Source organism: Pipistrellus hanaki (genome assembly GCF_964339955.1).
Source record: "Pipistrellus hanaki genome assembly, chromosome: 1".
In the NCBI taxonomy this organism is placed as follows: Eukaryota; Metazoa; Chordata; class Mammalia; order Chiroptera; family Vespertilionidae; genus Pipistrellus; species Pipistrellus hanaki.
Genome location: NC_140503.1, coordinates 152,703,322 through 152,730,143, shown reverse-complemented (window position 1 = coordinate 152,730,143; position 26,822 = coordinate 152,703,322). Strand labels below are relative to the sequence as shown.

Genomic DNA, 26,822 nt, shown 5'->3' with positions numbered 1-26,822 from the left:
GAAAAGAGGTCGGTGCCCCTGACTAAATAGTCAAGTATTGCATGTTTTAAAAATTCTTGTGGCAAACTTGTTTCTAACCGCTGATAATTATTCTTTTTAAAAATATATATATTTTATTAATTTTTTGCAGAGAGGAAGGAATAGGGATAGAGTTGGAAACATCAGTGAGAGAGAAACATAGATCAGCTGCCTCCCGCACATCCCCTACTGAGGATGTGCCCACACCAAGGTACATGCCCCTGACTGGAATAGAACCTGGGACCCCCTCAGTCCACAAGCCGACACTCTTTATCTACTGAGCCAAACTGTTTAGGGCCAGAGGGTTAATTTTTTATTTTAATTTTTATTGATTATTTTAGAGAGAGGGAGTGAGAGAAACACCAGTGTGTTGTTCCACTTATTATGGTCTCTTTGGTTGTTTCTTGTCTGTGCCCTAACCAGGCATCCAACACTCTTATCCCTGAGCCAAACTGGTTAGGGCTGATAATTATTCTTATGGTTTTATTATTATTTGGTGTCCTGCTAAAATGTATGTATACTTTAACAGCTGATAGCTCAATTTTGAAAATTAAATATATTTTAATAATCACTGCCTTTATTCAGAGTGTGTGTATACATTTTTTGGGGACACCCTATATTAAATTATAGACATTCCAACATTACTACCTTTGATCCTTGGCTATACATCCCCCTCCTCCCAAAAAACCAATACTGCTATCAATGAATGATTCTCTAGTATCATTCCTTGATTGCTGCCTAAACCGCTCTCCTGCCAGCCTGATGGCCTTCAACTTCCCTCCCCTGTGTGTTTTATAGCTGGTTTTTTATACCAGGATCCTAACCAGGAACATCCACTGCATTTGGATATTATGTCTCTTAACTCTCTTCTTCTTGATAATCAGTCCACTCCTCTCCTCTTCTCTTTTTTAAGGGTTTCAACTTACTGAGGAGATTGTCTTTTCTTAGAGACAAAAGATTTTTCTGATTATTTCCTCATGATGGTATTGAATTTATTTCTGTAACATTTGTTGTGAACTGGACTTTAAATTCAAGGCATGTTTAGATTTGTCATCTGCATGAATACTTATTACATCAAGAGATCCATGAGTTTGTGCCACTGAATGGTCATGAGCTTGCTCACTAGCTTTAGGTTGTCATGCAGAAGAGCAAGGTTCTTTGAAAGGGGTCATCCAGAGCAGGAATTGTAAAAGGATTCCAAACTGAATACTTGTATTTTCTCTAAGGACTAGGAGATAATCAGATAGGAAGCATGAACATAGTGAGGCAGAGTGAGAATTCAAAGTTGAGTAGTTTGGATGTAATAGAAAGGGAGACACGTGTAATTGTCTTCAAATACCAAGGACAAGCCTAGTGACAAAGGAAGAGATTGATTGCAGTTTCTCAGAGCAAAGTTCAAGAAGTCAACTTAGAAGCTTAAAATACATGTTCCGGTCAGTGCCCTAATAGGTACAATTGATATAACATGAACTAAAGGCCCGGTGCGTGAAATTTGTGCACAAGGGACAGGGGTGTCTCTCAGTCCAGCCTTCACCCTCTCCAATCTGGGACCCCTCGAGGGATGTCTGACTGCCCAGTGGGATCGGACCTAAACGGTCAGTGGGACATCCCTCTCACAATCCAGGACTGCTGGCTCCCAACTGCTTGCCTACCTGCCTTTCTGTTTTGTTTTGGTTTTGTTTGTTTGTTTGTTTTTTAATATATTTTATTGATTTTTTACAGAGAGGAAATGAGAGGGATAAAGAGTTAGAAACATCGATGAGCGAGAATCATCGATACCTGCCTTTCTGATTGCCCCTAATCGCTTCTGTCTGCCAGCATGATCACCCCCTAACCACTCCCATGCCAGCTTGATTGATGCCTAACTGCTCCCCTGCCGGTCTAATTGTCCCTAACTGCCCTCCTCTGTCGGCCTGGTCACCCCAAACTGCCCTCCCCTGCAGGCCTATTCCCCCCCAACTGCTTTCCTCTGCAGGCCTGGGTCCCCCGCCCCCCCAGCTGCCCTTCCCTGTAGGCCTAGTTGCCCCCAACTGCCCTCCCTTGCATGCCTGGTCCCTCCCAACTTCCCTCCCCTGCTGGCCTGATTGCCCACAACTGCCCTCCCTTGCAGGCCTTGTCTCTCCCACCTGCCCTCCCTGATGACCATCTTGTGGTGGCCATCTTATGCCCACATGTGGGCAGCCATCTTTGACCACATGGGGAGCAGCCATATTATGTGTTGGAGTGAAGGTCAATTTGCATATTATTATTTTATTAGATAGGGTAGAGACCTGGTACATTGGTGGGAGCTAGCTGGTTTGCCCTGAAAGGTGTCCATGATCAGGGTGGGAGTTCCCTTGGAGTGTGGGGAGGCCTAGGCAATGGGCCTGTGGTGGTTTTCAGGCTGGTCACACCTCCGGCTACCCAAGTGGAGGCCTTGGGATCTGGGATTTATTTATCTTCTGTAATTGAAACTTTGTTGCCTGAAATGGAGACCTGGGCCAGCTAGGGCTTCAGAAGCTTGGCTTCCTCCATTGCCAGGGGCAACTCCAGCCTTCTCCTCTCTCCAGCTCCATGGCGGCAGCCTTTTCTGTTGGAATTTATTTATCTTCTATTATTGAAACTTTATAGTATTGAGTGTAACCTGGGCCAGCAAGGGAAGGCGGAAAGCTTGGCTTCCTCCATTGCAGGGGAAACCCACGCCTTCCTCTTGCTCACTCTATGGCCACTGCCATCTTGGTTGAGTGTATTTGCATATTTGCTCCTGGTTGAGTTGTGGGCGTAGCGGAGATATGGTCAATTTGCATATTACTCTTTTATTAGATAGGATAGTGCTTGAGAAGTTAGTAAATTACAGATTCTGGATGTGTGTCCAAGAGAGCTGTCAAAAAATAGAACTAGCTGCACAGCAAAATTTGCACTCTGATCTCCAAAATGCCTGTCATAATAGAAAATTGAAATTTCAAATGGAGGTTTTTTGTTTGGGAGATAGATGAGTAAAATTTGGCCCCTAATGTCTTTTATATAGGCTAAACATATCAGCTGAAATGAAACATGATTAAAGTTAGTTGTAGAATAAAGCCTCACTTGGAGTAAATGCTCCCTGTCTGCTAAAGAAATATTTTGTTTCAGGCAGAGATTCTGATATTGATGGGGCTATTCTGATTTTAACACTGAGATTCTAGTCACGTAAGCCAGGAAAATTATTTTTTTTTCCTGTTCATCTGGTCTCTATAATTTCTCAGGGACAAAATGACAACATTCATCTGATATGCAGCATATAGGTGAAAAACCTAGGAAAGATAAGTGGGCATGCAATGAATATATGTGTGTCTTAAAGAAATAAATGTTGCTATTTTGTTTTCTTCTTTTTCATCCCAGCTTGGATAATCTGAAACATTTTCGGAACATGCAGATTTGGGGAATGTAAATTTAAATTTATATACATAAACATTTTGAAATGAAAAACATTGTGTTGTTTTAATCTCTGACAGATGGAAATTTCATTTAATATCTAAAAATACTGCAGAGGGGCCATATTTAATATATACCTGTGTATACAATTATAATGCAATAGCATTAACAATACATTAAATTGTTTTTCTCTGAAAATAATTTTAGTTCTGAGCCATCTGAAGATGAAGATTCCCAAGGCCTTCCTGCCATGAGAGGTAGAAATAATGCTATTTCAGAATTGGAAGACCCTTCAGAACTGGAAGACATTAAAGATGCTAAACTTCAGACCTTGAAGGAACTCTTCCCACAAAGAAATGACAATGACTTGCTTAAGGTTATACCCCTTTTTAGTAACTTTTTATTGTAGCTGTAATGGTGTTTAATATCTCTATTGTATCTAGTGCTATATTTAGTCATTTTTCTAAAGATACTTTATATTTTAAGATAATTTTGAACTTTTATTCAGGGATTTACTTGAAAGAGTTAATAATAGGTAAGGTCATTCATCTATAGATAATATAATAAGTTTTCCTCAATATCTCTCATACATAGCTTGTTAGTTCTTGTGTGCTTGAATTGTTTTAAAATGGGAACACCCTCCCCTGCTAATCTTCCAGAGGAGCTCACAAATGTCAGGAGCCTTCCACCCAACCCCATAAAGACAATGGGTTGCTGGCATACAATATAGTACATGCTTATGCTGCTATAAAAAAGAATGAATTCTTACCATTTGCAACAGTGTCGATGGAACTGGAGAGCATTATGCTAAGTGAAATAAGCCAGTCAGAGAAAGATAAATAGCTCATTTGTGAAATATAATGAACATCATAAACTGATGAACAAAAATAAAACCAAGGACATAGAAGCATCAAACACACTGTCTAATTTATGAGGGAAGGCAGGGGTTGAGTGGATAAGAGATCAACCAAAGGACTTGTATGCATGCATATAAGCATAACCAATGGACACAGATAGTTGGTGGCCCCAGGGCCTGTGCTGGGGAGTGGGAGTGATCAGGGAGAAGTTAAGGGGAGTGGGGGGTGAGGGGGAGAAGGAGACTTATGTAATACTTTAAACAATAAAGAATTTAAATTTTAAAAATGTATATAGTACATGCTGTTTCTAAAAGGAATAGCTGCTCCTTAACTGCAGCAGGATATGACTATGTGATAGTCATCAATAGCCCATTTTTATCAGATATTGTGATTTTTCAAATAAAGTAAAAAGGATGAATTTTTATTTAATACTAGAGGCCCAGTGCACCAGTGGGGTCCCTCGGCCTGGCCTGTGGGATCAGGCCAAAACCTACTCTGACATCTCCTGGGTTCCAGATTGGGAGAAGATGTAGGCCAGGCTGAGGGACCCCACCGATGCACAGCCAGGCCTGGGAGGGTTGTGGGAGGTTGGCCAGCCAGATTGCAAGAGGGCTCAGGTCAGGTAGGGGCCCCAGCAGTGCATGATCTGGACTGGGGTGGGACGCAGGAGGTTGCCCAATCGAGGAGGGCCTGCGGGAGGGCTCCATGACATGTCCGGTCTATCTCGCTCAGTCCCAATTGGCCGGACTGACCCCAGCAGCAAACTACCCTACCGGTTGGAGCGACTTCCCCTGGTGTTCACTGCACGTCATAGCGACTAGTCAACCGGTCAGCTGTCTGCCCCCCAGTGGTCAGTGCAAGTGGTTGAGTGATCTTAGCATATCATTAGCATATTATGCTTTGATTGGTTGAATGGCCGTTTAGCATATTAGGCTTTTATTATATAGGGTGATCTATTGTGACTGGCTTGTCTCCACTTTGAAGTTCATCCATGTTTATCAGGACATCATTCCTTTTTTTTTTTTTTTTTTTTAAATATATTTTATTGATTTTGTACAGAGAGGAAGGGAGAGAGATAGAGAGTTAGAAACATCAATGAGAGAGAGTCATCGATCAGCTGCCTCTTGCACACCCCCTACTGGGGATATGCCCGCAACCAAGGTACATGCCCTTGACCGGAATCGAACCTGGGGCCCTTTAGTCCCCAAGCTGATGCTCTATCCATTGAGCCAAACCGGTCCCGGCAGGACATCATTCCTTTTTATAGTAATTAAAGAAAAACAAAATACACTGAGGACAAACCAAACAAGTCTGAACTGAAGGTTTTCTGGGCCTGCTAGTTTGAATTATGAAGTATAGATTAAGTTATTCTATTCCCTGTTATTTTTAACATGAATCTCTTCCCCCAATAATCATTTTGATACCTTCTTAATGTTAGATAAAGGAAACTTTGCTGTTATTTATCTTGGGTGTACTTTTTTTCCTGCTAGCAGTATTATTTGCTTCCTTATGTGATCTCTCTCTCCTCCCTTCCCCCCCAGCAAAAGAAGAAAAGATTGTTCATGGCCATTGGTTGTGCTTATACCAATTTACATGCATACAAGTCTTTTGGTTGATCGTTTACTCCCCACCCCTTTTTATTTTATAATTTTAATGAGAAAATACACAGAATTTATTTGTATGTTTTATTAATTAGAAACTTCTGGGATTTAACATATCACTCCCTCCATTGCAGAGCACTCTCGAGGTAATCTGGATATCAAGTGATCTCTGTCATTTCAAGAGACTTAATGGTGGCATTTATAAATTACTTTGCAAAGGTTTTTAGACCCTTATAAAGGAATTGAAGTTATAAAATATAAATTTAGTTGTAGATTTGTAATGCATATGCTTTGGATGTTTTGAAAAGGAAAAGGGACTTACAGGATATGTAAGGATCCAAGATTAGAAAACTGGTATAGAAAACAGCATTCTCATTTGATTTGAAACTTTTTAAATACAAAATATCGCTTATTTTAAAAAGTAGAATTTATTTTTAAGATCTTTATTGTTGAAAGTATTACATAGGTCCTCCTTTTTCCCCCATCACCCTCTTATATACACATACAAGTTCATTTGTTGATCTCTTCTCACCCACCCTCCCCTTCCTTCCCTCTGAGGTTCAACAGTCTGTTTATGCTTCTAGAAATATATATATTTTTTATCGATTTCAGAGAGGAAGGGAGAGGCAGAGAGAGAAACATTAATGATTAGAGGGAATCATTGATCAGCTGCCTCTTGCACTCCCCACAATGAGGATCGAGCCCACAACCCTGACATATGCCTGGACTGGAAAGCAAACTGTGGCCTGGTTATAGGTCGATGCTCAACCATTGAGCCATGCTAGCTGGGCTAAAAATTTTTTAATCCTTACTTGAGGATATGTACATTGATTTGAGGGGGAGGGAGGGGAGAGAGAGAGAGAGAGAGAGAGAGAGAGAGAGAGAAAGAAACAGAAACAGAAACATCAGTCAGTTGCCTCCCATACTTACCTAGGTTAGGAATTGAGTCTGCAAACTTTTTAGTGTACAGGATAATGCTCCAACCAACCGAGCCATTCAGCTGAGGCAAAAGTCAGATCTTTAAATCAAAGAACTCATTGGAAGTATAGGAAACTTCAGTAAGAGAAAATTATGGACTATTCAGTTTCTCCTGAGATGTAAAATGTTACAGAACAGTGTGAAAATATATTGAAGATGTTAATTGCATAAGTAATACATGAATATGTTCTTGAACAAATTCAAACAATTCAGAGGTAGAGTAAAAATCAAAAGAGCCCTTTAACCCACTCATCGAGAAAGTATTAGATTTTTAAAAAATGACTCTACAATTATAATATGTGAATAGCCACTGCTAAATGTCAGTTAAAAGGGAAAAATATAAATGTCTGTTGGTCTCCCTCTCTCCCTATTTTCTCTTATCCTTCCTTTCCTCGCACTCTCCTCAGGGCCTGGAAATATAAATAGAAAGTTTTTAAGGCTCCAATGTATAATTTTATAATTAAAATAACAAAAGCCTTGAATATGCTGTATATATATGACTATGTTTCAATTTTTCCTTTGCAGTGATGAGTGAATTTGATACATTTTAAGATAGGCTTAGATAAGTCCAGACTTTTCAATAAACCAGGTTGCCTGAAAATTTATCAAAGGACTTAACGAATTTAAAACGGACATACATATTTCCCAACTTTATACATACTTAATATATTTGTTCTTCAATATTTTGATAAATGAAACAGTTCTTAGTGCTAATTTAAAAATATTATTATTTTTTTCATTCTGTTAGTTGATTGAATCAACCAGCACAATGGATGGAGCAATTGCTGCTGCCTTGCTGATGTTTGGTGATGCAGGTATGCTGACTTAGTTTCAAACTATATTGATTTATTACTTAAGAATATCTTTTAATTTTTGATATCTATAATAATAAAATCATAATATGCAAATTGACCGAACTGCTGAACAGTGGAATTACCATCTGGACAACCTTCTGGATGAAGCCAGGGCTGCGAGGCAGCAGCCGAGGCGACTGGGGTTGTGAGAGCTGAGGCAGGCAGGGCTGCGAAGGTCTACCCTTTCATGAATTTCGTGCATTGGGCCTCTAGTTGCTCTGTAATTTACCAAGTTCCTACATGAATTCTTATAAGATACTTATGAGATATTAATAACTTCAGCATTTTTAGATGAAGAAACTGAATCTTAAGGTTAAGTGACTTATCTGAGTTCATATAGCTATTTCGGAATCCAGTTTTCTCAATTGATTCTCTCTCCTTCTTCCCTCCAAAAGAGGGAGAGGCAGCTTTCCTGTGGTAATTTTCCTTGTTTTCTATAGATCACATTTCATAACAACTATGCTTTGGAAGGTATATATTTTTTTCTTAAGTATCCTTTCTAATTGCATTGTGGTTTTATTTACAGGTCTACAAATCTGAGTCGGTAGGAACATAAAGTTTTGTGGAAAGCCCTAGCTGGAAATCATCATTCCTTCATTTAGTAAATACTTATGCTAAGTTCCAGTCTTGGGATACAAAGTAAATTCATTTCAAGGAGCTTGCAATATAAAAGCACTTTTTAAAGTAAATGCCATCTTGATTTTTTTAAACTTGTACACACCAAACAGGTAAAAATAACTTGTAATCCTATTACCTTCCTTAAAAAAGTATTTAAGGAAGGAAAGCAAACCCATACTCCATTAAGCACTTTTAAATTTGCTTTGTGTAATTTTCAACTTTTACATTGTTTATTCATAATATTATACAACACACACACATTAGGTTACCAATGTAATTATAATACTGGTTTACATTTTTTAAAATTTATTAGGGAACAATTTTTAAATTTATTAGGAAACATTATATAGGACCTGTACAATCTTTTTCTTTTATTTTTTTTAATATTTTTTACAGAGAGGAAGAGAGGGATAGAGAGCTAGAAACATCGATGAGAGAAAATAATCAGTTAGCTGCCTCTTACACACTCCCCATTGGTGATGTGCCCGCAACCAAGGTACATGCCCTTGACCGGAATCGAACCCGGGACCTTTCGGTCTGCAGGCCTGACGCTCTATCCACTGAGCCAAACTGGTTTCAGCAAGACCTGTACAATTCTGTATACTGCTTACCACCCAAAATCTTATCTCCTTTGATCACCATATATTGATCCCCTTTGCCCTCTGGTATCAACCATACTGTTGTCATGTCTATGAGTTTGTTTTGTTTGTCCATTTGTTACTTTCTTCTTTATAATCCACATGTAAGTAAAATTATTTGTCTCTTGTCCTTTTTCATTGACTTATTTTACTTAGCATGATACTCTCAAGATCCATTCATGTTGTCACAAATGAGAGTATCCAATCCTTTTTATGGCTGAGTAGTAGCAGTCCACTGTATATATGTACCATATCAACCAATGACAGGTTGTTTCCATGTCTTGGCCACTGTGAGTAATGCTACAGTTAACATAAAGGTACATATGTATTTACAAATAAATGTTTTCAAAGTTTATAGGTAGATTACCAGAAGAGGGATTACTGGGTCATATAGTTGCTCTATTTTTATTTATTTATTTATTTATTTATTTATTTATTTATTTAAGGAACTTTCATAATGTTTTCATAGTGGCAATACCAATTTACATTCCCACCAACAATAATGAAGGTTTTTTTACATCTTCCCTAACATTTGTTATTTCTTGTCATATTGATAATAACAATTTTAACAGGTATGAAGTATTAATTCATTGTGGTTTTGATGTGCATTTCCCTTAGAACTAGTGAATTTTCGCATCTTTACATAGTATATCTGTTGGCTATTGTGTCTTCTGGGAAAATTGTCTGTCCAGCATGTCTGTCCGTTTTTTAATTGGATTGTTTTTTGTTGTTGTTGAGTTATGTGAGTTTTTTATGTATTTTGGATTTTACCCCTTTATTGAAGGCATCATTTGGGAATGTCTTCTCCCAGTCATTGATTGCCTTTTTTGTTGTTGTTAACAGTTTCGCATACTGTGCAGTTTTTTTTAATTCAACAGAATCCATTCATTTATTTTTGCTTTTATTTCTTTTGCCTTTGAGGTCAAGTTCATAAAAAACCTCTGAGATGAAGATCCATTAAGTTTAGTATTTATGTACCTATGTATCTATGCTTTCTTTCAGATCTTATATTTTTAATTTTTTCAGGTCTTATATTTAAGTTTTTAATTCATATTGAGTTAATTTTTATGAATGGTGTCAAATAGAAATCTAGTTTAATTCTTTAGCATGTGGCTTTTCAATTTTCCCGATGCCATTTATTGAAGGGGTTTCCTTTTTCCTTTTTCCATGGTATGTTTTTGGCACCTTTGTAAAAAATCAGTTGCTCATGTATATGTGAGTTTATTTCTGGGCTCTCAATCATGTTCCATTGGTGTGTGTAACTATTTTCTGTCAGTATCTTACTGTTTGTAGTATAATTTCAAAGCAAGAAAGTGTGATACCTTTAGCTTTGTTTTTCCAAAACTCTTCAGGATTGCTTCTACTGTTTTGAGTCTTCATGGTTCCTTACAAATTTGATGTTTTTTTGTTCTGTTTCTTTGAAAAATGCCTTTGGGATTTTGATGGAGCTTGCACTAAATCTGCATATTTCTTTACACAATAAAGCTATTTTACTCCTGCTTCATAAGTGTCGATGCTCAACCACTGAACCACGCCAGCCGGGCCAGAATTTCTTTGTTGGCTCAGTTAGATGGAGCATCATCAAAATGTTGCTGGTTTGATTCCTGGTTATGGCACATACTTAGGTTGTGGATTTGATCCCCAGTCGGGGAATTTAGGGAAGGCAACCAGTTGATATAAGTCAAGTGCGAGTTACATGGGACAAAGAAATTGGGGTTTTTTGCTTCTTAAGTAAACTTCCTTCCATACTTCATCTTAGAACGTATTAGTCATATCAGTCATCTTCATTTTTAGTACTATGAATTTTTTAGGTATGGTGGCTCTATCTTGCCAAGATAACTTTCAATATATGAAATCATTAAGATGGAAAGTTATTTTGGGTGTATTTGGACAATTTTCAACAAAAGGCTTTTTTAAATACCTGTAAAAGATCTTAGACAGTTCCAGAAGTTATGATGTTAGACATAAGTTTTACATTAAGTTTATCTTTTGTAGAAAATACCAATTTGCATATTAAGCATTAAGGATATATTTTATACATTGCTTTCTGAATATTTTTATTTTGAATACTAAGTTATAAAAAATAATATGCAAAATTTTACTTTTTTAAAAAAAGGTACCAATATGAATTTATTCATATTGTCAGGAGTTTCCATTGCCATTTTTTCCATTTCTCTATATGTATGAGAATAGGCAAAACATATTCATGTATCCTGTTATATCTGCTGTTTTGTAACATTTTCATTTATTAGAGACATCTTTCCATGTTACTTTAAATATTTGCCTCTTTTATAATAGTGGCATATTTGTGTATCCTAATTTGTCTAATATCTTGGGCATTAAGACATTTTGGTAGCATTTTTGTGTATATGCGTAAGCAGACATTTCCATGAAATCCGTGGAAAGAATACCTAGAAAAGGAATTGTTGAACTAAAAGCTATACAGAACTAAAATTCAGAGATGTATTTTTTTAGATTGCCTTCCAGAAAGCTTACAATTTATCAATTCGTACTATTTGCCCTGTGTCCATTTATTATCAAAAAATTATCATCTAAGGTGGGCCTCTTTTTGTTTTTCTGTTAAACTGCCTATTTGTTTTATTTGTCCATATTTTTTTATTTCAGCTTTTGTTTTTAAATATTGAATTTATATGAAATTTATTTTTATCTGGGGTAAGAGGTACATCTGATTTTTCCCCTTGAAATTGATGAAGGGTACTTCTAATAAAAGATAAAAATGCATGAAACATAATTTGACATTGATATATAGTATAGCATATTAAATATCTAATAATTAGAAATAGGATAGGTTTAGAGATAGGTAACTAAAGCATTATGTAATCTTTTGTAAAAAAAAAAAATTATTTTTATATTTTCTCCCACACTTAATTGCACATTCTGGCATTTTGCCATTTTATACACATATAAAGATTTGGTGCTATGGTATTAACACTCCCCTCACCAAAATTAAAAGATGTATTGACAAATATATGGCTAAAAAATTATTATTTTTAAATATATTTTTACTGATTTCAGATTTCAGAGAGAGGAAGGGAGAGAGAGAGAAATAGAAATATCAATGATGAGAGAGAATCATGGATTGGCTGCCTCCTGTATGCCCCCTACTGAGAATTGAGTTTTCAACCAGGACCTGTGCCTTGAACCAGGAATTGAGCCCTGACCTGGTTCGTGGGTCAACTCTCAGCTAAGGAGCCACATCAGCAGGGCTAGGCTAAAGAATTTTTTTATTGACAAAACAAAGTTTTTATTCTTTTAGTAAATAAATATGTCTGACTCAAATGATCTAGTTTGAAGTTCTTTCAGACTTAGACTATTCCTAATAGTGTTCACTTAACCCCAACACATATATGGGTAATGACGAGGTGGTAGTTATACTTCCCCTTTCTTAAAGTGGATGGTAGGAGTTAGTTGGCAAATGTATAATGCACAATTACTTTATGAAATAAATTGAAAAAAATTAAGCATTCAGTTATTTTGTTACAGCCATATTATGAAATTTTCTGGCTTACAACTTAAAAGTTGTCAAGTTTGTGTTTATTTTGAATATTATATTTCTACATCTTTTATTTCTAACTGTATAGTTAGGGTACTGATATAATTAATATTGAAATCTTAAACCTTTGTGAAATTATAGCAGGTGCTTTTATATTAGCACAGTAGTATGTCTAAAGCATTTACTCAGAAAGTAAAAGTATTTAAGCAATATGTCGATGTATACAAAGTATAAGTAAGTAACAGCTTTTTAAAATCATATACAGTGAGTAGTTTTCTTTTAGTCTTGGCAGAATATGCAGATTTTCATTACTGTTAGATGCTTGTCTTACTGTTATTTTTAAGTTAAGACCATTAATTGCTTGCGCTATCTATTTCAGTTCCTCATTTGTTAAATGAGAATACTATCTAGTTTGTAGGGGGTTTTTTGAAGGTAAATGAAGCAACAGTTTACTACTATAAAAGTCCTCTACAATGCCTGGTATATAGAATACAATTACTGATGTCAGTGATGCTATTCAGAGAAGCTACACTGATGGGACTCAACTTTTTCTTACCGATAAACAATAAGTCACTCAGGAGAACCCCTTCCTCTGAATATTACAGTGAAGAATTACTTGTCAAATTAGTGATGTATGTTTTTAGCATTAAATATGTTGGTTTACAAATGCATTATTATAGTGATTTCTACTTTTGAAGGACTGGAGTCTCTGTTCACTTTTCCTTCAATTTTGTTGATATTTGTTGAGTAGACATTTTATGTCAAGGAAACAACATTGGACCTGATGTCAAGAGAACAATCTACAAATGTATTAATTATGATAACACTTTGGCTTTCTTTTGCACTAATAATTCTTATACTTACCTGTACAAATTTTGAGTGTTGTTCTCTGTTGTAGAAGGTGGTGGACCCAGGAAAAGAAAGTTGTCTTCTTCTTCAGACTCAAATGAGGAAGATGAATGTAATGGTAATCAAACCATAAAAAAGAAGAGAATGGATCATGTAAGTTACATTTGAATTGCACTATCAAAATTACCTGGTTAAGCACAGAATATATTGTTTAGGAACATCAGACCTGAAAATCCACCTAAAGGAATCTTCCTTTTCTGTCTCAATACCAAGTCAGAGAATCAGTTTTTGCATTTCATTTGTGACTGTTTTCTTCTTAATTTATCTAGTATTAATTTTTCACCTCTTAGTTATAAAATTAATTTTTGAATATTCTTATGACATATATTTATACTTTTAAAATTTTTTCATGAAAGTTATACATATGTATCCTAATATATAAAAACCTCCTAATGTATAAAAAACCTGGGCTGTAACTACCAGTAACGACCGATGCTCAACCAAGTGGCAGTGAGTCCTGACTACTTCCACTGCAGACCTGGTGCTCAGCACTGACTGTTGAGGGGGCTGTGAATCAGGACCAGAGAGGCCTGAAGAGAGAAGCAGGGACTGATCTGTTGCCTCTGTGGCAGCTTTTTTAAAAAAAAATCTTTATTTGCTGAAACCGGTTTGGCATCAGCTTGAGGACTGAAGGGTCCCGGGTTCAATTCCGGTCAAGGGCATGTACCTTGGTTGCGGGCATATTCCCAGTAGGAGGTATGCAAGAGGCAGCTGATCCATGACACTCTCTCATTGATGTTTCTAACTCTATCTCCCTTCCTCTCTGTACAAAATCAATAAAATATATTTTTAAAAAAATCTTTTCTACAGATTATTACAATTGTTTTTCTTTTTTCCCCCCTCCCATAACTCTCCTTCACCTGGTTCCTACCCCACACTCTGTCCTTATCCACCTGCCCCCGCCACTGTCCTCATCTATAGGTGTATGATTTTTTTCTATCTCTTCCCACACCCTCCACCACCCTTTCTTCCCGAGAATTGTCAGTCCACTCTCTTTCCATGCTTCTGATTCTATTATATTCACTAGATTATTCTGTACATCAGATTTTTTTATTCACTTGATTTTTAGATTCACTTGTTCATAGTAGATATGTATTTGTTGTTCATAATTTTTATGTTTACCTTTTTCTTCCTCCTCCTCTTAAAGAATACCTTTCAGCATTTCATATAATACTGGTTTGGCAGTGAGGAACTCCTTTAGCTTTTTCTTATCTGTGAAACTTTATCTGACCTTCAATTCTGAATGTTAGCTTTGCTGGGTAGAGCAATCTTGGTTGTAGGTTCTTGCTATTCATCACTTTGAATATTTCTTGCCACTCCCTTCTGGCCTACATAGTTTCTATTGAGAAATCAGCTGACAGTCATATGGGTACCGTACTCCCTTATAGGTAACTAACTGTTTTTCTCTTGTTGCTTTTAAGATTTTCTCTTTATCTTTTGCTCTTGGAATTTTAAGTATGATGTGTCTTGGTGTGGTACTCTTTGGATTCCTTTTATTTGGGGTTCTGTGCTCTTCCTGGACTTGTATGTCTATTTCTTTCACCAGGTAGGGAAAGTTTTCAGTTATTATTTCTTCAAATAGGTTTTCAATGTCTTGCTCTCTCTCTTCTGGCACCTTCATAATTCGGATGTTGGTACTCTTGAAGTTGTCCCAGAGGCTCCTTACACTATCTTCATATTTTTGGGTTCTTTTTTTTCCTGGTGGAATGTTTTTTGCTTCTTTGTATTTCACATCTTTGACTTGATTTTTGGGATCCTCTGGTCTGCTGTTGGATGTATGTATATTATTCTTTATTTCAGACAGTGTATGCTTAATTACTAGTTGGTCTTTTTAAATATCCTTGAGGGTCTCACTAAATTTATCGGTGGTTTCTATAAAATTCTTGAAAAACCTTATAACCATGGTTTTGCATTTTATATCCTGTCGTTTGTTTTCCTCCATTTCTTTCATTTGTGACCTGTTTCTTTGTCTCTGCATTTTGGTTGGGTCCCTGTGTTGATAGAGTGGATTTATGTGCTAGGTGTCCTATAGGGCCCAGTAGCTCAGCCTCCCCAGTTACCTGAGGTGCACACTGTTGGTGCACCCATTTGTGTGCTGTGTGCTCAGCCTTGTAGTTAAGTCTTGATTGTTGTTGGTATCACTGAGAGGAATTGACCTCCAGGTCAATTGGCTATGAGAATCACCTGTGTCTATGCTGGGAGAACTTTTGTGCTGAGACACCCTTATGGGGCAGGACTTGCTTCAGTAGGGCTTTGGTGCTCACTGAGTCTGCCCATTGAGTGTGTCCCTTATGGATCTGAATTTTAATCTGGATGGTCCCATTCTGACCATTGGATACACTGGCTCTTGGATCTCCAAGGAAGTGCAAATGTAGCCTCTGCCTGAGGCCACCCAGCAGCAGCTACAGAGAGATATGCAGATTCCTCTTCTTTGTTTGGAGATGCCCAGATGAGGTCCAGCTGTGAAGCAATGCAAGCTGCTGTGGGGCCTTGTGCCTTCTTTTGGTTGTTCTGGGTCTCTCTGACTCAGCTGCAGTTTGTTAGATAATTTTATGTTGCAAAGGGCCTTGCCATTCATACGCAAAAGCCTCTGCACACTGCTTTGGTTGGGCGGGGTCTCAGGGCAGAGCACACAGCTATGGCTGATCTGCCCTGTCCTAAGAGGCCCCTGGGTCTCAGTGTCCCGCAGTAATAGATGCCAGCACCTTTGAGAGAAAGCTGTCCTCGAATTCTACCCAAAGCCAGACAGTCCAGTTTCTCCCTGTATGAGTCTGGGTCCCCAGAGTCTCACCTGTAACTGGAGTTCAGAACAGTCGGGAGTTTGTGTCTTCCTCCTGATTGAAAAAGACAACTGTGTTCTCAGTTGCCAGCCCTTTCTGGGCACGCGCTTTCGTACCTCTGCACTTTATTTCCGAAGCTCCTCTGAGTCTCAGCGTGCTTTTCTCTTTCCTTCTACTTGTAGAATTCCACTCAGCCAGCCTTCCTGTGGTTCTGGATGATCTCTGTTTTATCTTTTAGTTGTAGTTTTGAAGTGGTTGTGCAAGGTAGCAATTTCAGGTATTTATGTATGCTGCCATCTTGGTTTTTCCTCTGAGGCAACTTTTGATTACCACTTGCCTCTCTATTTCTCTCCCAGTCTGGCCGGCGTCTGTGCCTCTATTTCTCTCCAGGCCTCAGTCCCGCCTTTCTAAGAAGGCCCCATTGATAGACCTAGAGACACTTACTGGCATAGGAACTGACCAATCGGAACTAAATGTGGGTTTTGTGAAGAACCAATGGCTGCCTAGGAGAAGCTTTTGATGTTGGTTGGCATAGGAACAGACCAATATGAACCCAATGTGGATGCTGTGAAGAATCAAGGCTGCCAAGGAGGCGGAGCTTTAGACACTGACTGGCATAGAAACCCACCAATCAGAATCAAATCTGCATGCTGTGGGGAGCCGATGGCTGCCTAGCAGGCAGAGTTTTTGACATTGACTGGCCTAGAAAGTGATCAATCAGAACCAAATTGGCCAGAGGAGGGCAGTTGGGGGCGCTATCAGGCCAGCAGGGGAGGGCAGTTGGGGAAATAAGGCTGAAAAGGGAGGGCAGTTGGGGGCTTGATCAGGCCAGCAGGGGAGAGTAGTTGCAGCAACCAGGCCTGCAGGGGAGGACAATTAGGGGTGATCAGGCTAGCAAGCAAAGGCAGTTAGGGGCAATCAGGTAGGCAAAAAGGTGAGCAGTTAGGAACCAGTGGTCCCAGATTGCGAGAGGGATGTTCCCAATTGGAGAGGGTGCAAGTTGGGCTGAGGGAACCCTCCCTCTGTGCACAAATTTCTTGCACCAGGCTTCTAGTGGTTATATAATACTTATTAAAAACAGTTGTTACCACCACCAGGAACATTTGATCCTTCCCAGTGGCAACTATTTATAATTCTTCTAAATGACTTTTTTTTGGTCTTATATGACTTTTGATATTTAATTAGTTATCTAAAATAATAGTGGTTATGTAATTTTACTGGGTTGATGTAATTTTTTACTATTTGTTTTATTCAAAAAAAATTTTTTGAGTTTTTGAGACAGACATACACAATGATGTGAGAGAGAACATGAGTTGCTTGTCTCCTCCATGCATCCCGATCAGTAATCAAACCCACAACAGTATGTGCCCTGACTGGGAATCGAACCTGCCACTTTTTGGTGCATGGGACAGCGTTTCAACCAACTGAACCACACCAGGCAGGGCAGCTCTAATTTTTTATTAACTTTTACTTACTTTATGAATAGAACTAATAAGAGGCCTCCCAGTAAAACCAGACATAATCTTTCCCATTTCTTCATTCAGAAAACAGTTTCTTCTTGGTAATAAAAATAAAATGCCACAACTAACCTCTGTCTTTTGCTGTGATTTAGATAGTATAAGAAGACCAAAACAGCCAGGTGGCCTTCTTTACCCTAATTTAATTAGACATTCGTTATGTCCCTATATAGAAACATTCTTCTTTTGGGAACTACTGTATTTCCCCGAAAATAAGACATCCCCTGAAATAAGACCTAGCGCAACTTTGGGAGAAAAAATATAAGACACTGTCATATTTTTGGGGAAACAGGGCAATACTGATGGGAGTAAAAATTCTGTGAGTAGGTTTTTAGGTATGAGGAAATGCTGTAGTGTGAGAGACAAAGGCCCATGTTTTAGTTTTAGATCTACATATAAGGGCTGTCTGAAAATACCATCAAATATGCTGATTCAGAACATTTACCCTGCTTGTACATCCTAATGAACAACATATCAGAGTGTTATCTACTAGTTCACATGCTGAACTTTCACTAAACAATACTACATCTGTAAGTCAGCTGCTTCTAGGTATTAAGGCACATAGTAAAATCAGTGAACTTCCTGAGCATGAATCTCTTTCTTCTGATGAAATTAGCTTCTAGTCAGAATTATTGTTGTGTTACAGTGTACTATGATTGAGAATGAGGCTTTCTATACACTAATAAAAGAGTAATACGCAAATTGACAGTCACTCAAACACACAGGATGGCTGCCCCCATGTGGACACAAGATGGCGACCACAGATGGCTGCCCTGTCAAAGGAGGGCAGTTGTGGGCAGTCAGGCCAGCAGGAGAGGGCAGTTGGGTGGGACCAGTTCTACAGGGTAGGGCAGTTGAGGGGGGGAAGCAGGCCTGCGGGGGAGGGCAATTGAGTTGGGGGGCAACCAGGCCTACAGGGGAGGGCAGTTGTGGGCAACCAGGCTAGCAGAGGAGCGCAGTTGGGGGGGACCCAGGCTGGAGAGGAGGGCAGTTGGGGAGGACCAGGCCTGCAGGGGCGGGCATGGGGGGGGGGGGCAGGTTAGCATGGGAGGGCAATTACGGGTGACCAGGCTAGCAGGAGAGGGTAGTTGGGGGCAATTGGGCAGGCAGGGGAGCAGTTAGGTGTCAATCAGCCTGGCAGGCAGGCAGGTAGGTAAGCAGTAGGGAGCCAGCAGTCCTGGATTGTGAGGGAGGTCCCAGATTGGAGAGAGTATAGTTTGGGCTGAGGGACACACACACACACACACACACGTGCATGAATTTTGTGCACCAGGCCTGTAGTATCTGTATAAGATGTATTAATTCTCTGGGCTGCCATAGTAAAGTACCACAGACTAGGTAGATTAAACAACACAAATATATTGTCTCGCAGTTCTGGAATCTAGAAGTCCAAGATTAACGTGTCAAAAGGATTGGTTACTTCTAAGGGCTGTCCCATCCCTCTCTCCTGGATTCTGATATTTTGCTCTCAACTTTAGTGTTTTTTTTCTTGTATATAGAGATTCATCTTCACAATGCATGCTCCCTGTGTTTCTCTAAATTTCTCGTTTTTATAAGGACACCAATCATTATATTAGGACTCCCTTTAATAACCTCGGTTATATTTTATTACCTCAGGAAAGACCCTATATCCATATAAAGACAAATTCGTAGTACTGAGATACAAAATTCAATATGTATTTTGGAGGCACACAATTCAACCCATAATTGGGTTATCAGAAGCAGATGTTTAGGGAAGGTAAATTCACACAAGTTTCTGTTACAATCTCTTCCATGATGAAAGAGGTTCGAAGTAATCAACTTCCCACCAACAACTGGCTGAATTGCTCAAGGAACAGTGCTATCATGGGAACTCAGTGCTGGCCTCTGCTCTTCCCAGGTTGAGTACTCAGTAGTAGCAATAGTCATAAATATTGATGTGGGAAAGTCTTACCTTGTTGACCTGTATGGACAGCTTTAATTCCTATTGCAGTGGCCATCTGTTATATAGAACCATTGAACAAGATCCAAAAGGCTAAGATCTTATTGGTGTTCACAGAATAGATCAAAATAGTTATTTTAAATCTGCTTTACAATACATGCTCTTTGCTGAACATTCACATGGAACACTGTTTGCTTTGCATTCTGTTTTCAGAAAGCCTGAAAAGTTTAGCAGTGTACCTCTTCCCCCAGACTTCTGGTCACTAGTCTTCCATTCTTGTTCTTTTCCTTTGCTACTGGCCATGATTATCATTGATCTGTACCTCTTGCCCTCTCTTTCTATATAAAATGGACAACAAGGTGCACCGCCCTAAGTTGTAGACAGGTCTTCCCTCTTAAATAGGATTATGTGTATAGTTGTTCTCTTTTAGCTTCTAACAATTATGTAAATCCTTTGAAAACCAATTTCAAGATATTCCCCTCACTAAATCTGATCATAAATAATTTCCCACACACCTGAAATCTATATAATTTTATTAACCAATGTCACCCCAATAAATTCAATTAAAAAATAGAGTTCCCTGAAGTGCTATACATACTGGCTGACTCTGAAACTTATTTGAACCTTACTTGCAACTTATTTGTAAGTCAAGTCCAGTCTCAAATACACAATTTCCACTTGCTTCTGCTCATGCTCAGAGTTAGGCTTGGTGGATCAGATACCCAAATCACATACCAGATCAAATCTCTTGATCAGTTGATGTCCCATAATCAACCATTCTGCTCCTACCTTCTTTTGAAGCCAATATAATGTTTCACAAAGAGAGATCAGTCCATTCTATTTTCTAAATGAAAATTGTTCCAATGCAGTAAATATGTTAAGTGAACAGTTTGATCATTCCCAAGAATTTTACATGATAGGTATCAGGTGAATGCAGAAAACTATACCAAGCTGAACTGGACTACATAGGAATACACAAAACACATATACCTCAAAACATCTACTAGCTGCCTCATTTCACTGTATTTGCTACCCCACAAAATTGTGTTTTACTATTGTGTCACGTTTGTGAATTTCACCATTTGAGAAAAGCAGTCACTCAACACCCCAAACATATCTAAGCATTCTGGTTCAAAAATAGCAAACAGTGCATACAAAAGGCAAGTTTTAAGTATAGAGAAGAAGCTTGAAACAAATATTTGGAAAGAAATGAGAACGTGATATATCCTGAGCAGTAGGTATAAATGAATCCACATTGTCACAAAAATAAAAATATAAGACTGGACCACCTTCAAATACTGTGAAGTCAATAAGAACAGGTATAAAGAAATTTTCTATAGAGTTTCCTCAAAAAACTAAAAAATGATTATATTATTTAATCCAGAAATTCCACTCTGGGTATTTATCGGAAGAAAACATAAAACATGAATTTGAAACGATACATGCCACTCCTATGTTCATTGAGGCATTATTTACAGTATCCAAGGTATGGAAGCAACCTAGATACCAATAAATGCATGAATGGATAAAGGTGTGGTATACAATGGAATATCACACAGCAATAAAAAAGAATGAAACCTTGCCATTTGTGACAGCATGGATGAGGGTATTATGCTAAGTGAAATAAGTCAAGCAGAGAAAGACAAATGATTTCACTTATGTGTGGAATCTTAAAAAGCAAAACATAACAAAAAACAGACTCATAGGAACAGTCCAAAAGCGATGGTTATAAGAAGGGAGGAGAGAGGGTGTGAGTGAGGATGGGTGAATGGGGAAAAGGGAATATAGTGAATACTATATAATACAGTGGTGATATGCAAATTGACCATCACTCCATTATACAAGATGGCCGCCCCATATGGTCAAAGATGGATGCCCCTATATGGGCACAATATGGCCGGAAGGGGAAGACAGTTGTGGGCGATCAGGCCAGCAGGGGAGGGCAGTTAGGGGTGACCAAGCTGGCAGAAGTGGAGAGTTGGGAACCCAGGCCAGCAGGGGAGGGCAATTAGGGTCAACCAGGTCTGCAGGCACTTGGGGGGGACCATACTGGCACGGGAGGGCAGTTAGGGGTAATCGGGCTGGCACAGGAGCAGTTAAGTGTTCATCAAGTTGGCAGGGGAGTGGTTAGGGGATGATCAGCTTGGCAGGCAGAAGTAATTAGGGTCAATCAGGAAGGCAGACAGGTGAGCAGTAGGGAACCAGCAGTCCTGGATTGTGTCAGAAAACATACTCTAGGATTTAAGACTTGGAAAGGTAGCATTACAGTGATGTTTGGTACCAGTGCCTAGTAGAGACTTGGAACTGATGAAATCAGTAGTAGTTGATCACTTACCAAAATGAGCCTTTTAAAAAAAATAGTTAAAGTCGACCTTAGAGTTCACTACAGGTGGAGTGCCCAAATCTGCCTTGAGAGTTTTACTTAACTCTTCCCTGTTACAAAGGATTATTGCAAAACTCCAAGATGAAAAAAAAAAAAAATTATATTTGAAAATTCTTAGTTTATCTGAGACTGAACAAAAAGTTCTTTTTTTTCTTTCTGCCTCCAAAAAAAAAATTTTCTCAGTTATAGCCTCTTGATAAAAATATGATAGCATTTATGGCTTATTATTTGAAGTGAGCATTTAAAATGCTATTTGCTGTTACTGAAGGTGAGTATGGAGATATGGTTATAAAGTTTTGGAAGAGATTTAACATCAGGAAGGCATTGCTACCATTATAGAACCCTGTAGCGATACAATGGAGTGTTACATTAAATACAGGGGAAAGTTCTCCTTAATTTGTAACTCTGCAGATAAATTTTTAAAATTCAAAACAAGTGTGTTGACATAGGAAAACAGGTTGGCTTTGAGGAAGTAGAAAATTGAGATGTTAAAGTTTCAAGGGTCCCAATCCTGATCTAGCCACAGATGACTTGAAATAGGTTGCACCTGATGGTTATGTAGATGCAGAAGGTGAAGAAGATAAAAACCTAAGGGCTTCTCTGGGTCAGTTGTAACACATCAAGTTATCAGGTCCTTTAAGTGTTGTTGAAAACAGACTGGTTCGAAGGTAATGGCTTGCTGCTGAACGTAATAGGAGAGTCATGTTGCATGGCATCCAGTTGAATTTGGAATTATACAGGCAACTTCAGTATGAAAGGAAGAAGCTTAACAGCTCCATAGATTTATTTGCTTTGTTTTTTAATTCACTATTTATAGTTTCAACCAGTATAGGAGAGATAACAGAAATACAGTGCGTCGTGCCCTTCTATAGCTGGTGCAACTTTCTTTTGGTTTTCAGACAGCCTACTCCCCCTTTCACACACACACACACCCCTCCCTCCCCCTGTCACTTCACAGTAACTCATATCTGCAACTAGACTTTACAGTGCTGACATCCCCAAGAAAATTTCAATTCAGATTTATGCCATTTTTAACACTGTAGTTTTTATTTTCATGATTTTGCACAGCATAGTAATTTTGGAAATGTATAAAAGTTATAGCAGAATGGAGTAGTTATCGGCAGAAGCAGATCTGACCTTCAAAACCATGTGAGTCTGTGCTGGGATTTCTATTAGGACTTGCCAGAGACATCATGCAGCATCCTTATTAATCCAGGTTCTTTTAAGAATCATTGCATGTGCTCAGTAGTTATGAAACCCAACTGGTGGAGCACATTGTACTGCACCCTCGGCCTACTACAGAGCCTTCTCTTAATCTGGGCCCTGTTCATAACTGACAATGTGAAGAGCTACTTTGTAAACAGAGTAGAGCAGCACACACTGCAGTGAATTATACCTTGCCAACCAATATCCAGAGGCCAACCAAGTGTTGTCCCTTCTTTTTGTTTTAAGAGTAGAATATGCAACACACTCCATAAAAATCTTGAAAGTGGTGGGCACAGAATTTGAGGGTGGTTATTTCCCACTCTGGGGTGTATATTTCTTCCTAAGGCCATCTAAAGCACCATTGCTTCCTGCTTATCAAGTCCAGTCAATATGTCTTTAGTGTAGAGCACATGTGTCAAACACAAGGCCCGCGGGCCAAATCCAGTCCGCCAGGCCTTGCAAAGTGGCCCGCATCGCGCTGTCATCACTGCACTCCGCTGTCAGTTTATGACATTGTCAGTTTATGACTGTTCAGTAAACCATTCGGCCCGCGATTTAGGCTGGATTTTAGATTTTGGCCCCTTCTCTGATTGATTTCGACACCCCTAGTGTAGAGGGACAGAGTCATATTCTGTGGATTGTGGAAAACAGTAAGAGTCCTTGAGTACTTTATTATGAAAGAGAGCAGGAGAGTAACCAAAACCCAGAAGCTTGGGAAGGTGTATCTATCACTGACTTGCTTAGGTAAAAACAAATTGCTTCTACTTGCCCTTTCTAATCGCGATAGGGGAGAGAAAAGCATCTGCCAGATTGATAACTGCATAGTTATATTGATCTGCTCCATTAAAAATACTACATCTGGTATAGCAGCTGCAATTGGGGTCATCATCTGTTTATGTTCACCCAAAATAATTTTCCAAGACCCATCCAGCTTTTAGGCCAAGGAGGCACATTGCATTGGGATGGGACAGTGGTGTCACTCTCTGCAGTTCCTTCCGGAATAATGGTATTGCTGCTGCTGCTGCTGCTGCTGCTGCTGCTTTAGAGGGCTAAACTGGGGACTTGGGTTTGGTATTGCCTGAAATGATGGTCCTTATTCATGGAGTTAATACGGGGTTTCTGCCAGTGCCAAATATGTCTGTCCCAGCTTTTCATTCTGGAACCAGAAAAATAACTACAGGACTGACTCATAACTGCTGGACCCACAGAAACAGATTTGAGCCCGAGTGCCACGCTCTATCCACTGAGCCAAACCGGTCTTGGCTGATGTTTAATATATATATTGTTTAGTTTCACAGAGGGTTTTTTAATTGATTTTTTTTTTTTAAATATCAATTTGTTCCACTTACTTATGCATCCATTGTTTGATTCTTTTTTAAAAATATATTTTTATTTATTTCAGAGAGGAAGGGAGAGGGAGAAAGTTAGAAACATCAATGATAAGAATCAGCTATCAGCCGCCTCCTGTATGCGCCCTCTACTGGGGGTCGAGCCAGCAACCTGGGCATGTGTCCTGACCAGGAATCCAGCCATGACCTCCCAGTTCATAGGTCGATGCTCAACCACTGCACATGCTGGCCAAGCCTGGTTGATTCTTTTATGTGTCTTGACTGGGGACCAAACCTGCAATCTTGGCATATTAGGATGATGTTCCAACTAGCTGAGCTATCTGACCAGAGCCCACCTAAGTTTTTTGTCTTTTTTTTTTTTAATCGTGTCTCTTAAAAAAAAAAATACATTTTCATTGATTTCAGAGAGGAAGGGAGAGGGAGAGAGATAGAAACATCAATGATGAGAATCATTGATTGGCTGCCTCCTGCATGCCCCCTACTGGGAATTGAGCCTGTAACACTGGGCATGTGCCCTTGACCGGAATCAAACCTGGGACCATTTGGTCCCCAGGCCGATACTCTATCCACTGAGCCAAATCAGCTAGGGCCATTGTGTCACTTTTATGTTCTGTCTGAGCAATTTACACTTAAGCCATTTTATGAATCAAGACTGAAGTAAAAGTAAGTCTCAGTATTTGAAATTGGAGGTATGAAACTGAACACAGATGAAATATTTTTCTTTTTCCAATAACTTGTAGAGACTTTAATATACCTGAATTATTTCAGGTTAATTTGAGAAACATTCTAGTTTTTTATTTTTTAGCAGACTTATCTCATTTTGACCACTGTATGAATGAACTGTGAGTTGTCAGTTGTTGGATATGCAATCAAGGGCTTTCAGGGATCTTATACCAGCAATATATATAGTTTTTAAATCCTTAACCACATAAATTTATCATTTTATGTTAACAAAATGAAACATTTTTGGATTCTTCAGATTGAATGTGATAACTTCCAAATCAAGTCAAAATAGAAATGTAATTTGTCTTTAACCTCTGGTTATTGATAATCTCTTAAATTGGTTCTCTTTTTCTCCTCATTAGGGAGAGGAATCAAATGAGTCTGCAGAATCTAGAAGTATTTGGGAAAAGCAGGAAAGTATTGTATTGAAATTGCAAAAAGAATTTCCCCATTTGGGTAGAACGGTGAGTAATTACTGAAATTTAATCAGCATGTACTAAGAGTTTGTATTACAAAATAGTGTTTGAGATATAAAAGCTATGAATGAGTTTTACATTTTTCTAATTAAATATTTTTCTTTAAAGTATCTTTATATGGCTTGTTAATTGTTTACATTGTTTATTTACCATATTTGTGAACTATAGTATCAGCATTAAAACCATAATCATAACAAATATAACTGTAGTAACAACTGTTAACTTATGTATAAAATGTAAATTATCTAGAGAGCCATCTATAACCCCAAGTCAGCTGATTTATCTATTTTTCCTGTTCTATTTTTTTTTAATTTCTCATAAAAATTTTAAAGTTGTAGCCCTGGCCAGGATGACTCAGTAGTTAGAATGTCGGCCCTCGGTTCAGTTCCCAGTCAAGCATACATGCCTCAGTTGTGGGTTCACTCCCCAGGCCTGATTGGGGCTCATGCAGGAGGCAACCAATCAATGGGTGTGCCTCTCACATCAATGTTTCTCTCTCCCTCCCCCTTCCACTCTTTCTGAAAAGCAATGGGAAAAATATCCTCAATTGATGATTAGCAACAACAAAAAAGCAATTTTAAAGTGTAATACTTCATTTCATTGTGTTAATATTCTGTAAGCTTTGTTCTATTTTCCAGATAGTGAAAATACTTTGAGTCATTAAAGACTCATACAAAGCATGGTGGTGGTAATAGGACCAGAGTTTAATCATATGATTGAATATGGAATCACATTATTTGTTTAACATTTAGAATACTTGCATTTGATTTTTTCAGGCATATGTACAGGTAGTACATCTGCTAATTCTGATGAGCTGAAAGCAAAATCTTATTGCTATACTGCTTTTTTACATATGTTGGAACTATATGTTTTGAAATTTACAGTTTGTAAAAGCCCAGGTGTATATAGAAATTTAATTGAGCAAACACTTTTTAATCCTTTAATGTTCAGAGCATTTCACTGGGAAAATAAAAATGCAAAAGAAGTCAAACGTCCTTCCCTTTGATAACTGTTATATATCTGTGAAGGTGAAATTATATACACAGACAGCATTTGTAAAGCGGCATGAAAACAAATGTGAAGCAAT

At 38.4% G+C, this 26,822-nt stretch overlaps 1 protein-coding gene across 3 annotated transcripts in view; it reads left to right on the top strand.

Annotated features, from left to right (window-relative positions):
* SMARCAD1 (SNF2 related chromatin remodeling ATPase with DExD box 1) overlaps positions 1 to 26,822 on the top strand; it is a 91,913-nt gene that overhangs the window by 21,500 nt on the left and 43,591 nt on the right. For 2 of the 3 annotated variants that reach the window (XM_084897074.1, XM_084897073.1), the window contains exons 4-7: positions 3,619 to 3,787; positions 7,596 to 7,662; positions 13,370 to 13,473; positions 25,622 to 25,723. In XM_084897074.1, the coding sequence (XP_084753200.1) occupies positions 3,619 to 3,787; positions 7,596 to 7,662; positions 13,370 to 13,473; positions 25,622 to 25,723 (442 nt within the window). The remainder of the gene's footprint in view (positions 1 to 3,618; positions 3,788 to 7,595; positions 7,663 to 13,369; positions 13,474 to 25,621; positions 25,724 to 26,822) is intronic. The other variant, XM_084897075.1, reaches the window with a different exon arrangement.